At 39.3% G+C, this 14669-nt stretch overlaps 1 protein-coding gene across 6 annotated transcripts in view; it reads left to right on the top strand.

Annotated features, from left to right (window-relative positions):
- GPBP1L1 (GC-rich promoter binding protein 1 like 1) overlaps positions 1-14669 on the top strand; it is a 68994-nt gene that overhangs the window by 19307 nt on the left and 35018 nt on the right. For 4 of the 6 annotated variants that reach the window (XM_045477170.1, XM_045477169.1, XM_045477168.1 and 1 more), the window contains 2 exons: positions 11327-12347; positions 13467-13581. In XM_045477170.1, the coding sequence (XP_045333126.1) occupies positions 13522-13581 (60 nt within the window). In that variant the 5' untranslated portion in view covers positions 11327-12347; positions 13467-13521. Of the gene's footprint in view, positions 1-11326; positions 13582-14669 lie in introns of those variants that run through there. The other 2 variants (XM_045477171.1, XM_045477173.1) reach the window with 2 other exon arrangements.

Here is a 14669-nt window from a genome sequence, read left to right as displayed (position 1 = left end):
TAGCTGCTTATTAGATGTGTTACCTTGGTTAAGTCCCTTAACATTTTAGAGCCTGCCTCAGTTTTTTCTTGTTGTTAACCTCTGGAATGGATGGCTTCCCTGATGTCCGTGGGAGGAAGGAGCAAAAGGATAAAGTGAATGTTAGGAGTGACATAGATCAGTGTTTTATTTTAAGAATTCTTCCCGAATAGGAGTAAATAATGTATCTGGCTTTGTATTTAGTTTAATCCATCCTTTGACTAAGAATCAGTGTAATGTGTTTCTCATTTTTAATATTTGGTTTATTCTTCAAAGCAACATGTGAAATAGCACAGCTTTCATTTAGAGATAAACTGGGAGCTACTCATCAGATTTTGGAGTTAGAAGGACATCTGTGTTCAGAGTTGTGTTTGAAATTGTGAGGGAAAAATAATTTGCTGTGGACTGAGGAATAAAGGGGGGGTGATAAAATGAAGGCTAAGGGATACGCTGCTGTCTATATAAGTTTATTAAGAATGAAGAGGGGAGGTGCCTGGGTGGTTCAGTCGGTTGGGCATCCAGCTTCGGCTCAGGTCACGATCTCATGGTTCATGAGTTCGAGTCCCACACTGGGCTCTGTGCTGACAGCTTAGAGCCTGGAGCCTCCTTCAGATTCTGTGTCTCCCTCTGTCTGCCCCTCCCTTGTTCGCACTGTCTCTCTCTCTATCTCAAAAATAAGCACTAAAAAAAAAGGAATAAAGGGAGGGATGCCTAGGTGGTTCAGTCGGTTAAGCATCGGACTCTTGGTTTCAGTCAAGTCATGATCTCACGGTTTCATGGGTTCAAGCCCCACATAGGGCTCTGCACTGGCAGTGCAGGGTCTGCGTGGGATTCTCTCTGTGCCCCTCCCCCACTCGCACAGTCTCTGTCTCTCTCAAAATAAATAAATAAATTAACTAACTTAAAAAAAGAATGAGGGGAAGTGAACTTAAATACCTAGAGGGAAATACAGACTCTAAGAAAGGGTTTTGTTCAAAGTTGGGGGAGAAGTGGGTGTGTTTTTTTGTTACTTGCAGTGAAACCAGTGTAGAAAGAGGTAGAAGTTACCAAGAGTAGTTGATGGCGACACTGCTGGACTGTGGAGAAAATGACTGACTGAGATCAGAGTGGTAAAGGGAGCCTAAGGTAGAAGAAGAGATTGGGGGAAGGTCCCTTGGCAGGGACATCCTCTACTTGCATTACAAGCTTAATTATAAGGGATAAAATTAAATCATGTTGTGAAGTACTTTGCAAATTGCCAGGCATATATGAAATGCCTGATAAGTTACAGGTTTGGAAAAGGTAAAATATTCAACAAATGTTTATGAGTGCGTGTTTGGGTCAAGTATTCAGGTACAGATATTTCTGATATACATGTTACAGGGAGAGAGCTAAAGCACTTAGATAAAACCTGAATAAAAATGGAGAGCATTGGGACACCTGAGCATCCAACTTCAGCTCAGGTCATGATCTCAGTCTGTGGGTTTGAGCATCGTGTTGGGCTCCAGAGCCTAGAGCCTGCTTCGGTTTCTGTGTCTCCTTTCCTCTCTGCCCCTCTCTCCCTCATGCTATGTTTCTCTCCATCTCTCGAATAAACGTTGAAAAAAAAATTTTTTTAATGGAGAGCATTGTTTGTATTTATTTATTTTTAAATAGCTTTGTTTCTCTTTTTTTTTTTAATGTTTATTTTGGGAGAGAGCGCATTCATGAAAGTGGGGGAGGGGCAGAGAGTGAGGGAGACAATCTGAAGCAGGCTCAGTGCTGACAGTACAGAGCCCAATACGAGGCTTGGACTCATGAACCGTGAGATCATGACTTGAACTGAAGTCAGACGCTTAACCAACTAAACCACCCAGGCACCCCTGTTTATATTTAATATTGACTATTTCTTTTGACTTAGCTGCCTTATTATACTTTTTAAATTGTGGCAAAATGCACTTAACGTAAGATTTACCATTGCAACCATTTTTTTTTTTTTTTTTTTTTTTTTTAATTTAAGTAGGCTCCATGCCCAATGTTGGGCTTGCACTCATGATCCTGAGATTAAGAGTCACATGCTCTACTGACTGAGCCAGCCAGGTGCCCCCACTGTAACCATATTAAAGTATATACAATTTGGTGCCATTAAATACATTCACAGTGTTTTATAACAGTCACCACTATCCAGTTGCAGAACTTTTTCATTATTCCAAACATAAACCTCATATTCATTAAGCAGTCACACTCCCTCCAGCCCCTGGTAACCACTTAATCTGTTTTCTGTCTCTATGGATTGGATATTTCATATAAATGGAGTCATATAGTATGTGTCCTTTTATGTATTTGGTTTCTTTTAGTTTTCAAGGTTCATCCATGTTGTAGCATGTATTAGTACTTCGTTCCTTTTTATAGCTGAATAATCTATTAAATGGATATACCACATTATATTTCTTCATCTGTTTGTGGACATTTGGGTTGTTTCTACTTTGGCTATTGTGAACAAAGCTGCTGTGAATATCACTTACAAGTTTTTGTGTGTATGTATCTTTTCATTTCTCTTGGACATGTATCTAGGAGTAGAGATGTTAGGTCATATGGTAACTCCATGTTTAACTTTTTGAAGAACTGCCAGTTGTTTGGGTTTTTTTTTTTTTCTTTTCCTTTTTTAACGTTTATTTATTTTTTTTTTTAATTTTTTTTTTCAACGTTTATTTATTTTGGGGACAGAGAGAGACAGAGCATGAACGGGGGAGGGGCAGAGAGAGAAGGAGACACAGAATCGGAAACAGGCTCCAGGCTCTGAGCCATCAGCCCAGAGCCCGATGGCGGGGCTCGAACTCACGGACCGCGAGATCGTGACCTGGCTGAAGTCGGACGCTTAACCGACTGCGCCACCCAGGCGCCCCAACGTTTATTTATTTTTGAAAGAGAGAGAGAGCGAGCAGGGGAAGGGCAGAGAGAGAGGGAGAGACAGAATCCAAAGCACGCTCCAGGCTCTGAGCTGTCAACACAGAGCCCAGCACGGGACTTGAATTCATGAGTGGTAAGATTATGACCTGAGCCAAAGTCAGATGCTTAACTGAGCCACCCAGGTGCCCCAGAACTGCCAATTGTTTTCAGCAGCTACACCATTTTATATTTCTACCAGAAGTGTATGAAGGTTCCAATTTTCTGCATCCTTGCTTTATTGTAATTTGTAAAAATTCATTAAACCTTTGAATCCTTACCACATGCTGGAGACTATGTTAGATGCTATTGAGTTTCAAAAAAAGGCAAGGCAGGATTATAGAAGCTAATAGGTTTTTGGCCTGTTTGGGAGTTAAGATCAACATTTATATCTATACTGGAAGGGGTAAATGTTAAGTACATTAGAAGGCACAAAGTCCTTTGCAGATTTCAGAGGGGATTACTTGTGAGGAAACATTTATTTCTGACTATTAGACTGAGGAACTTAAATCCTATTCTGTAGTTGGTAGGAAGACAAAATTTCTCAGCCAGTGTTGTGATATAATTTGAACCTAGATTTAGGAAGAGAGATCTAGCAGCCAGGAGTAGAGGCTGAGGCAGAGGATGGAAGAGACTAGTAGTGCCTATGAAACCAATTTTCTTATTGGTGAGTAATTGGATCTTGGAGTGACAAATAGAAATGGAAACTGAGGGATGGAATAGACAACACTTCAAAACTATTTATATCCATATAGTCTCCCTAGATCTCATCTCCTCTGAAGTTAAGCATCATCTACCAGATACTGATAGTTGCCAAAATTCTGTCTCCAGAACAGACCTTTCTGAGATCCAGACCACATACTTGATGTCTCATATTTAAAAATATATATCTTATGGGGTGCCTTGGTGGCTTAGTTGGTTAAGCATCTGACTTTGGCTCCGGTCATGATCTTGCATTTCGTGGGTTCAAGCCCCACGTCAGGCTTGCCGCTGTCAACAACGAGCCCTTTTTGGATTCTGTGTCCCCCTCTCTGCCCTTCCCCCACGTGCACTGTCTCTCTGAAAATAAACTTTGTATATATAAACTATATATATGTAATATATATATAATATATATTTTTTAAATCTTAATTTCCCCTCTAATTTAGTCTTGTACAATGTTTTTAAAAAGTTCTAAGAAAATTTTAAGTGATGAAATTTTTCCTTTTCAGAATCTGTCTGTGGTTAAGCAGAAGCCCCTTCAATTACTCACTCTAGAAAAATGGCCACAGCTCCAAAAGGCATCAGCAGAGAACTTTATAAAATTTTATAAAAAATTGCAGAACAAAGTAATTTCATTCCAAAAATGTTGACTAATAAAGAAGATAAAACAAAATGCCCGTAGTTCCACCATCCTAATAAAACCATTATTGGCATTTTATCATGTTTCTCTTTAGTCTTTAGCTTTCATAACAGGAATTTTTTTTTATCTGACCTCTTTTCATCCTCTTTTATTTGTTGCCTTTTACTAAACACTCCCATTTGTCATCCATCTTCTCCCGACCACATACTTTGCACATGCATGCACGGATCACACTTTTATATAATAACTTTATATCCTAGGTGTGGTGTTTATTGAGGATGGTGGGAATTGTTAAGAGATATATGATAGCTTTAGAATTTTCATACCAGTAGCAAGGCATTGCCAATTAATATTTCTTCTGCAATCACTGCCTCAACTGGGAGTCTGTTACAGAAATTTGGAATTGAGAATTGCCTGAAAAGATGGTATATAAGCATCAGTTGGAAGACTGGAGGAACATGCCTACTCGGGTCTGCAAAGGAACTGCTCATGTTTAAAATTGAGGCATTTTTGGGGGCACCTGGGTGGCTCAGTCGGTTGAGCGTCCGACTTTGGCTCAGGTCATGATCTCACGGTGTGTGAGTTCGAGCCCCACGTCGGGCTTTGTGCTGACAGTGTGGAGCCTGGAGCCTGCTTTGGATTCTGTGTCTCCCTCCCTCTCTGCCCCTCACCCGCTCACACTCTGTCTCTGTCTCTCAAATAAACATTTTTAAAATTAAAAAAAAAAAAATTTGAGGCATTTTTCCTTTGTGTCTAACAGCTTAATAACCTAATGGGTGGTTCATCTCCCTGCCTTGAATTTCACATTCTCTGTGGTTTAAGCCAAAATTCTTTAAGACAAAAAGCATGTAGCAGTTACGTCTTTCTATAAAAACCTATTACATGGACATTACATTTATTACTGGGAGTTGTAGGTATAGACATATATAAAAACAACTCTAGGAGTGCCTGACTGGCTCAGTTGGTGGAGTATGCAAATCTTGGTCTCAGTGTTGTGGGTCTGAGCCCCATGTTGGTGTAGAAATTACTTTAAAATAAAATCTTAAAAAACAAAAACTGAATTACACTGAAGGAAGAGTCAGCATTTTATTCCCTATATTAACAAATGATATGATGGTCATCTATGTAGTTGTACAAACTAGAAAGGAGCCTGTTTCTCCTTTACACCCACTCCCATATCCCATTAGTTATGAAGTCCTGCTTATTTTCCTTCCTAAATATTGTGTGAATTGGCTTCCTTTAATTTGTTTATATTAAATGCTGGTCTTTCCCAGAGTGTGTCTTGCAATCAGTTGTGATTTTAAAAATCTTTATACTGGGCCACTGAATCAAATCAAGGGATTGTCCTTGAATTAGCTATTCCTTTTGTGCAGTCTGGTCCCAAACTTTTGTTCTGGGCCAAAGTGCTAACCAACCTGTCCCAGCTCACTAACAAGGCACCTCTTTGCTAACCAAGAGCAAATTCCACGCAGAGATTCAGCTTCCTTTCTTCACCTCAGACCCTTTTGAAAAGGGGCATTTTCTGATTCACATTTAAGTGTCTTTGGTGTGTGTAACAGTATATACAGGTCTATTTAAGTTTTTTACTATGCCAGATTCATCATGTAATAGAAATTATCTGGTGTACCATTTTCAAATTTATTAGCATATAAATTGCTCATGATAATTATTTTGCTCATAATATTTCTTAATCTGTTGCATTTATTGTAACTATAAATTAATTATAAATCATCTCTATTGTTTTACCTTTTTTGCTTCTGTTTCTTTGGTTTGCTTTATTTTAAATTTTTATTTATTTTTGAGAGAGCGCGCATGCATACAACAAGCAGGAGAGGGACAGAGGGGAGGGTACAGAGGATCTGAAGTGGGCTCAGCACTGACAGCAGAGAGCTAGATGCGGGGCTTGAACTCACAAATGTGAGATCGTGACCTGAGCTGAAGTTGGATGCTTAACTGGCTGAGCGTTACCCAGGCACCCCTTTTGGTTTGCTTTATTGCTCTTTTTCTTTTTTAAAATTTATTTATTTATTTTGAGAGAGACCGAGAGAGCGAGAGCGCACACGCGCAAGGAGGGAGGGGTAGAGAGAAGAGACAGAATCCCAACCAGGTTCCACAGAGCCTGATGTGGGGCTCGAACTCATGAACCGTGAGATCATGATCTGAGTCAAGATTAAGAGTCAGATGCTTAACCCTGTGCTACCCAGGCATCCCTTACTGTTCTTTTTCCATCATCTTGATAAAAATGTTTTGTGTCAGTTTGGTTTTAGTCGTGTGTGTGTGGATGTTTTAAGAAAGAGAGAGTGGAAGCAAGGGAGAGGGGCAAGAGGAGAGGGGGAGAGAGAGAGAGAGAGAGAGAGAATATCTCAAGTAGACTCCACATTGAATGTGTAGCCTGATGTGGGGCTCCATTCCATAACTCTGGGATCATGACCTGAGCTTAAATTCAGGGTGAGTCCTTCAACCATCTGAGCCACCCAAGTGCCCCTAGTCTTTTTTTTTTTTCATTTATTTATTCTTTTTTTTCCTTGATAGATTTTCTTTATTTTTTCCCATTTTATCTGAACTATTACCAATAAAATTCAGTTATGATATGTTTTCATTAATAGTGTTCTAACATGTTATTTTCTGGTTTAAGAAAAAAAATTCAATACCCTTCATTTTTGAAAAATCACTATTATGGATCTAAGTTTTTTGGTTGATGTATGGGTTTTTTGTTTTGTTTTTTTTTTTTTTTTTTTTTTTAAATTTATCTTGTTTATTTGTTGCTGGCTAATGCATTCACATAGTTCAAAGTCCAAAAGGTATATACATAGATATACAGAGAAAATATGACCCCCACTTTCCCTTCCCTCAAAGCAGCCCTTGCCAGCGTTGGTGGTATAGTGGTGAGCATAGCTGCCTTCCTCAAAGCAGCCCTTATCAGCTTCTTGTGTAGCATTCTGGAAACACTCTGTGGCTAATCAAGCAATAACAAATATATTGTCTAAATTTCCCCCCCCCCTTTTTTTTTGGTGGTAAAATAACAAAATTTACCATTTTAAGCCATTAAAAAAAATTTTTTTATGTTTATTCATATTTGAAAGACAGAGACAGAGCACAAGCAGGGGTGGGGCAGAGAGAGAGGGGGACACAGAATCCGAAGCAGGCTCCAGGCTCTGAGCTGTCAGCACAGAGCCCGATGCGGGGCTCGAACCCACAAACCGTGAGATCATGACCTGAGCCAAAGTCGGACGCTCAATCGACTGAGCCACCTAAGCACTCCACCTTTTAAGCCATTTTTAAGTGTATGTGGCATTGGGTGAATTGGCATTGAGTACATTCACATTGCTGTGCAACTATCTTTTTTTTTTTTTTTTAACACAAGTATTGTTTTGTATGTAGTATTTTCAGTATCTTTTTTTTTTTATTTTATTCCTTAATTTACATCCAAATTAGCATATAGTGCAACAATGATTTCAGGAGTAGATTCCTTAAATGCCCCTTACCCATTTCGCCCATCCCCCCTCCCACAACCCCTCCAGTAACCCTCTGTTTGTTCTCCATATTTAAGAGTCTCTTATGTTTTGTCCTCCTCCCTGTTTTTATACTATTTTTGCTTTCCTTCCCTTGTGTTCATCTGTTCTGTGTCTTAAAGTCCTCATATGAGTGAAGTCATGATATTTGTCTTTCTCTGATTAATTTCGCTTAGTATAATACCCTCCAGTTCATCCACGTAGTTGCAAATGGCAAGATTTCATTCTTTTTGATTGCTGAGTAATACTCCATTGTGTGTGTGTGTGTGTGTGTGTGTGTGTGTGTGTGTGTGTGTGTGTACATCTTTATCCATTCATCCATCGATGGACATTTGGGCTCTTTCCATACTTTGGCTATTGTTGATGGTGCTACTGTAAACATTGGGGTGCATGTGCCCCTTCGAAACAGCATACCTGTATCCCTTGGGTAAATACCTAGTAGCGCAGTTGCTGGGTCGTAGGGTAGTTCTATTTTTAATTTTTTGAGGAGCCTCTGTTTCCCAGAGTGGCTGCACCAATTTGCATTCCTACCACCAGAGAAAGAGATCCTCTCTCTCCACATCCTCCCTAATACCTGTTGTTGCCTGAGTTGTTAATGTTAGCCATTCTGACAGGTGTGAGGTGGTATCTCGTTGTGGTTTTGATTTGTATTTCCCTGATGATGAGTGATGTTGAGCATTTTTTCATGTGTCGGTTGGCCATCTGCGATGTCTTTCATGTCTTTTGCCCATTTCTTCACTGGATTATTTGTTTTTTGGGTGTTGAATTTGATAAGTTCTTTATAGATTTTGGATACTAACCCTTTATCTGATATGTCGTTTACAAATATCTTCTCCCATTCTGTTGGTTGCCTTCTGGTTTTGCTGATTGTTTCCTTCGTTGTGCAAAAGCTTTTTATTTTGATGAGGTCCCAATAGTTCATTTTTACTTTTGTTTCCCTTGCCTCCAGAGACCTGTTGAGTAAGAAGTTGCTGTGGTCAAGATCAAAGAGGTTTTGCCTGCTTTCTCCTTGAGGATTTTGATGGCTTCCTGTCTTAATTTTAGGTCTTTCATCCATTTTGAATTTATTTTTGTGTATGGTGTAAGAAAGTGGTCCAAGTTCATTTTTCTGCATGTTGCTGTCCAGTTTTCCCAGCACCACTTGCTGAAGAGACTGTCTTTATTCCATTGGATATTCTTTCCTGCTTTGTCAAAGATTAGTTGGCCATACGTATGTGGGTCCATTTCTGGGTTCTCTATTCTGTTCCATTGATCTGAGTGTCTGTTTTTGTGCCAGTACCATACTGTGTTGATGATTACAGCTTTGTAATACAGCTTGAAGTCCATAAAAAAGTATTCTTGAAGCTTATTTTCCATTAAGTACTGCTCTACCAGTTATACTGAAGGTGTATTCATAGTGGTTTTTGTAATTCTGTGTGTTTTGAAATTTTGTCATTGCCTCCTTTCTCCCACAGTAAGAAATCTGACTCCTGTTTTTCCTTAATACTTTTTACTTTTTGATCAATTCCCAGTATGTAACTAAACTCCAGTTACCACCTCCTCCCTTACATTAATTCCTTCCTCACTTCACCCAGGTTACAATACCTGTGCAAAGCATCTTGCTGCATGGAAGTCCTCAACTTGCTTGGCCTTGTCACTCTGCCAGGATGGCTTCCTTATTCTACTCAGGTTCCTGCACTTTGAATTGGGCTGCCCTCCTACTAGGACTTTTGCCTTACGTTTCCTAACAGGAAACAGCAGGCTCTGACATTCTTCACTGGGCTGCTGCCATACACACATTACCCTATCTTCCACCCTTCGTGGACACACTTCACATCCTGATTAGGCCCCAGCACCCTGACATGCGCCTCTGCCATAGATCTATAGATCTGACCTTGCTTGACCCCACCTAATGACTTTGGACAGGATCTTTTCAGGAGGGGGAAGGAGAATGGGAACTGCAAAAGAATGTCATTTTATAAGTTTAATACAGTATGGTTAGAGAACATAGAATGTTTTATTCTTTGGAGACTTCTAGCTAGTATAAGGTCAGTTTTTATGACTTCTATGTGTACTGAAGGAATATATATATTCTGGGTGATTGGGGTGTGTGTGTGTGTGTGTGTGTGTGTGTGTGTGTGTGTGTACATTATAAATTGCATTCAAATCTTTTTTTCTTAATGTTTGTTTAATTTTGAGAGAGGGAGAGAGAAGTGGGGGAGGGGCAGAGAGAAGGCAAAAGAGAATCCCAAGCAGGCTCTGCACCGTCAGTGCATAGCCCGATGCGGAGCTCAAACTCTCGAACCATAAGATCATGACCCAATCTGAAATCAAAAGCTGGATGCTCAGCCGACTGAGCCACCCAGGTGCCGCTGCACGCCCATCTTTTACATAACTTTTTTTTTTTTTTTTAATATATGAAATTTATTGTCAAAATGGTTTCCATACAACACCCAGTGCTCATCCCAACAGGTGCCCTCCTCAATACCCATCACCCAATACATAACTTGCTATATGCTTGTTCTGTTACTACTGTTTCAAGTATTTTAAGTATGTAAAAAGTGTAGAGAATGGTGAACACATAGAGATTGGGGAGAGTGGTGCACCTGGAGAGAGCTTAGAAGCTCTGCATACTTTCATCACCTTATGCATGTCTTCCAGCTGGCTGTTGATTCATATCCTTTATCATAGTCTTTAATAAGCTGGTAAATTAAAAAAAGTGTAGAGTGAGTAGTGATGTATGTATCACTCACTTTAAGAAATAAAGTATTACAGATGTAATTAAAGCCATCCAAGTCCTCTTTTTGATTCCTTTCCTTTCCTCACAGAGGTATTTACTGCCCTGAATTTGGTATTTCCTATCCCCGTGAACTTAAAATAGTAGAGCAAGGCTGCCAATTTATTATATGAGAAATATCCTCCAAAACTAGACTTTGTACCAGTGTAGACCAGAGTTGCCTACAGATGCAAGCCTCCTCTTATATCAAAAAATTTTTATCTAGCCCCTGGAAGAATGATGGGAATTTGCCAAAGAAATATTTGTGTTCTCTCTTACAGTATATCGTAAGTCAGAGCCTAAGAGCCTAAGTCTCTCAGTTGATAACTAGGTATCTAAAAATATGTATCATATATCAGGAATACTATGACAGATGTCTTATTTTTAAGGATCAAGCTGTGGTTGGTATTAGTTGATGACTGTGGTAATAAGCAAGTTTATGGCTTTTTGATTACTTAGAGCAAGTTATTCTCATGTAGGAGAGAAAATGTTAACTCTAACAAACTCAATAATTTGCATTTCTGAATTACCTTTGATAGCTAATTACAGGTATGGTTATATAAAACAACAGACACTGTTCAGCTGACTTGTCTAAAATCCTTAAAAGAATTATAGCCAGTTATTTTGTTGCTATAGGCGGTGACACATTAAATTAATGTCTAAGTTGGACCTAAAAGTTTTAACTACTAATACCTTTTATTGATTGATCATTTGACTGTGTCTCATTTTAGCAATTATATGTAATAATGATTTTGCCTCTTGTGATACAGTGTTATTTTGCTTTTTCACTTATAGTGATAGATTCCTGTGGCCTTTAAATGATTGAAAAATGATGGAAATGGATCCAAAATAAAAAGTGACTACTCTACTGAAGCAGAAGATTCTTCATAGTACCCTCCAGCTCAGTTCAGTCTTCAGGAGAGGCAGAACAAGTGAAATACAGCAAACTGAAGAGAGAAAAACCTCAGCGTTGGAACTGTTTTACTCCTTAACTACTCCTTTAACTTCTTTCCTTCTGCTTGTTTTAATTTTGCTGTGAATTTATAAATAGTGAAGACCAAAGAAATAGAAGATACATTTGGGAGCTTTATATAACAAAGAAATTTGCCTTGAGAGCTGCTATTCTTTAGAGGGAAACATATATCAAGTTCTTGTCTGATTAAAAACAAACAAGATTTCTTATGCCCTTAGATTTTGAATATTAAAACAGATATAAATATCTGCATACTTTTTAGCAGCTGTGTAGGAATAATGAGATTTGTAAATTAAGGACTTTGTCATGTGGATGTTTTGCCTTTAGAATTGATTGTTCAGAAGATCTTTTATAACTCTTTAATGTTATATTTTTGACTATTGCTTTGATGGCATTATTTGCCCACACATGAGTTAACCTGTCTTTCTAGCTATGACCTTGTTATGAACAGTGTTTGCACTCAATGTGCAGATGTCCATGTATTATCTATTTAAACAACATCATAGTGCCGTCACTCAAGGAAGTTGAATGAGGTGAACGTAGACACAGCTCTTTCCCCTTCCCCCCATTTTTTAAATGTAACAAATACTTTTTATGTTCCCCTTCCCCCTTCCCCTTTCCCTTTCCCCTTTTTGGAAACGTGTCAGGAATTAGATAGTTAAAGATGAGCAATTGAGGGGACTGAGAGTGATCCACACAGAGTCTGGCTTCCTTGTGCTTTATCACAAGGCGTGCTGCTGGCCAGCCTATTTAAGCACCCTTTTAACAAGACAACCTCGTGGGAAATCCAGCTGGCAGACTCAAGGAGTTTGGGAAACAGGACCACAGAGGTTACACTCTGGGGTAAATATTCTCCTATATCTAACTTTGGAAGAAGACTGTGTATGTATCTGTATAATGGAAAATACATACTGTTTTCTGGTGTATTTAATTTTGGAGATCTTTAGTGGGATGGTTTAGAGACACCAATGGATCCCTTAGGAAAACTGATGCTAGTGGGTGTTGGAGGAAATTAATGTGAACTAAATAGAATAACTTTTTTTGTTGTTTAATGTTTATTTTTGAGAGAGAGAGCATGAGTTGGGGAGGGGCACAGAGAGAGGGAGACACAGAATCTGAAGCAGGCTCCAGGCTCTGAGCTGTCTGCACAGAGCCTGACACGGGGCTCGAGCTCACAAGCTGTGAGGTCATGACCTGAGCCGAAGTTGGACACTTAACCCACTGAGCCACCCAGGCACCCCAAGAATAACTCTTTGAGAGATTGCATCTTTCTTCTCCAACGTTTATTTATTTTTGGGACAGAGAGAGACAGAGCATGAACAGGGGAGGGGCAGAGAGAGAGGGAGACACAGAATCGGAAACAGGCTCCAGGCTCTGATGCATCTTCCTTCTCTAGGAAGGTCTTTTCTACTGCTTTTTCACAATTTGCCTGAGTACCTGAAGCAGGTTAATCTCTTTTCATAAGAATCAGTAGTTTTAAGTAGGTATTTATTCTTTTTGGTTTTTTCAAACCTTTCGCTATTTGTTTTTAAAATGTTTGTTTATTTTTTGAGAGCAAGGAATCCCAAGCTGGCTCCACACTGTCAGTGCAGAGCCTGATGCAGGGCTCAAACTCATAAACCGTGAGATCATGACCTGAGCCAAAACCAAGAATCAGATGCTTAACTGACTGAGCCACCCAGGCACCCCAGGTGTTTATTCTTAAGGTTGTTCTCATAAAACTCAAGAATTCATAACCTTCCAGGTTTATGTCACCTTTTTCTGTTCATGTGTTTTTCATACTCATATATTCATGGACTGCTGCTCCTGTTTAGAACTTTGAGGTATGTCTGATAAGTAGTCTTAGAGAGGCTCAGAGGGTAGGTCTTTTTATAAAGAGAGGATCTTAGAGTAATCAGATTCTTTTGTTCTTTGGTATCCAGATCTTGCAAGCATAAGTGATTAGAGTTTTCTCATTTTCAGATCCTGGCCATGAGGTTGGATGCCTCACCTTGCTGAAAAGAGACACTGGACCTAAATGGCGCAGCATGACTTTGTTCCTGCTTGGCTAAATTTCTCAACACCACAGTCAGCTAAGGTACTGTTCTTCATTCCTATAGTAACTTTCCAAATAACAGTTTTATCCCCAGCTTGTTGACAGCCTCTCTTTTACAGTCTAAGTGTTTTTTGTATATTCAGCCTTGCCTGAGGGTTTAAAGTGTGTTTTCATCAGCCTACCACATTTCTTTTAATAGGATATAAATAATTAGGCAGTCTAAGTCAGTCAGTGTGTGCCCTGCCACTGCCAAGTGTGTCTCCCCACCCACCCCCCATTTTTCATTACATGCTAAGCTTTTCTCATGTGGCACACAAGATTTCCTGGATTAGGTGCACTACACTTTGGAACTAAAACATATTTGCTTACCTATTATTTAGGTACAAAGGGGCAGGGGTAAAGGGGAAATGTTTTTTGGGGGAAATGGACCTTTGGAATGAATGTATATTTGTGTATAGTAACAGATGAGAAGGAAAAGGGAGAGGCATTGATTGACTACTATGTGGATCTCAGATTAAATCTTAGAAATTTTCTTTTAGGGGCACCTGGGCGGCTCAGTTGGCTGAGCATCCAACTTCAGTTCAGGTTATGATCTCACAGTTTGTGAGTTTGAGCCCTGCATTGGGCTTGCTGCTGTCAGTGCAGAGCCTGCTTCAACTTTTCTGTCCCCCTCTCTCTGCCACTCCCCTGCTCACACTCTCTCTCCCAAAAATAAATATTAAAAAAAATAGAAACTGTTTTAGAGATGATAATCTGCTTAACGATTTCAGGGGAAAATGTGTGTTGAATTAGGAATAAAGACAAATGAAAACAGCCAGTTCATATGAAGTAAAGTAGTCCTAGTCACAGTACACAGAAGATCAGCCTAAATTATTGATAAAAGAAACCTTTGGGAAGTTAATAAACTTAAAAATGCTTCCCAAGGAGGGACAAAGTTGATTGGTAATCTCAAAAAAAAAAAAAAAAAGGCCCATCTTCCCTATTTTTAAATGTGATTTTTGGGACAGATACTCCTTATCTGCCTAGACCCACAACCTTTTTCTCTGAACTTCATTTTGAATTGCCCTTTTGAAATTCCCAAGATCTCATAATTGGCATAATTCTGACCCAAAGCTTGGGGATGGTGGGTC

The sequence above is a fragment of the Leopardus geoffroyi genome, chromosome C1 (genome assembly GCF_018350155.1).
Source record: "Leopardus geoffroyi isolate Oge1 chromosome C1, O.geoffroyi_Oge1_pat1.0, whole genome shotgun sequence".
Lineage (NCBI taxonomy): Eukaryota > Metazoa > Chordata > Mammalia > Carnivora > Felidae > Leopardus > Leopardus geoffroyi.
This window is presented reverse-complemented; position numbering and strand designations above follow the sequence as displayed.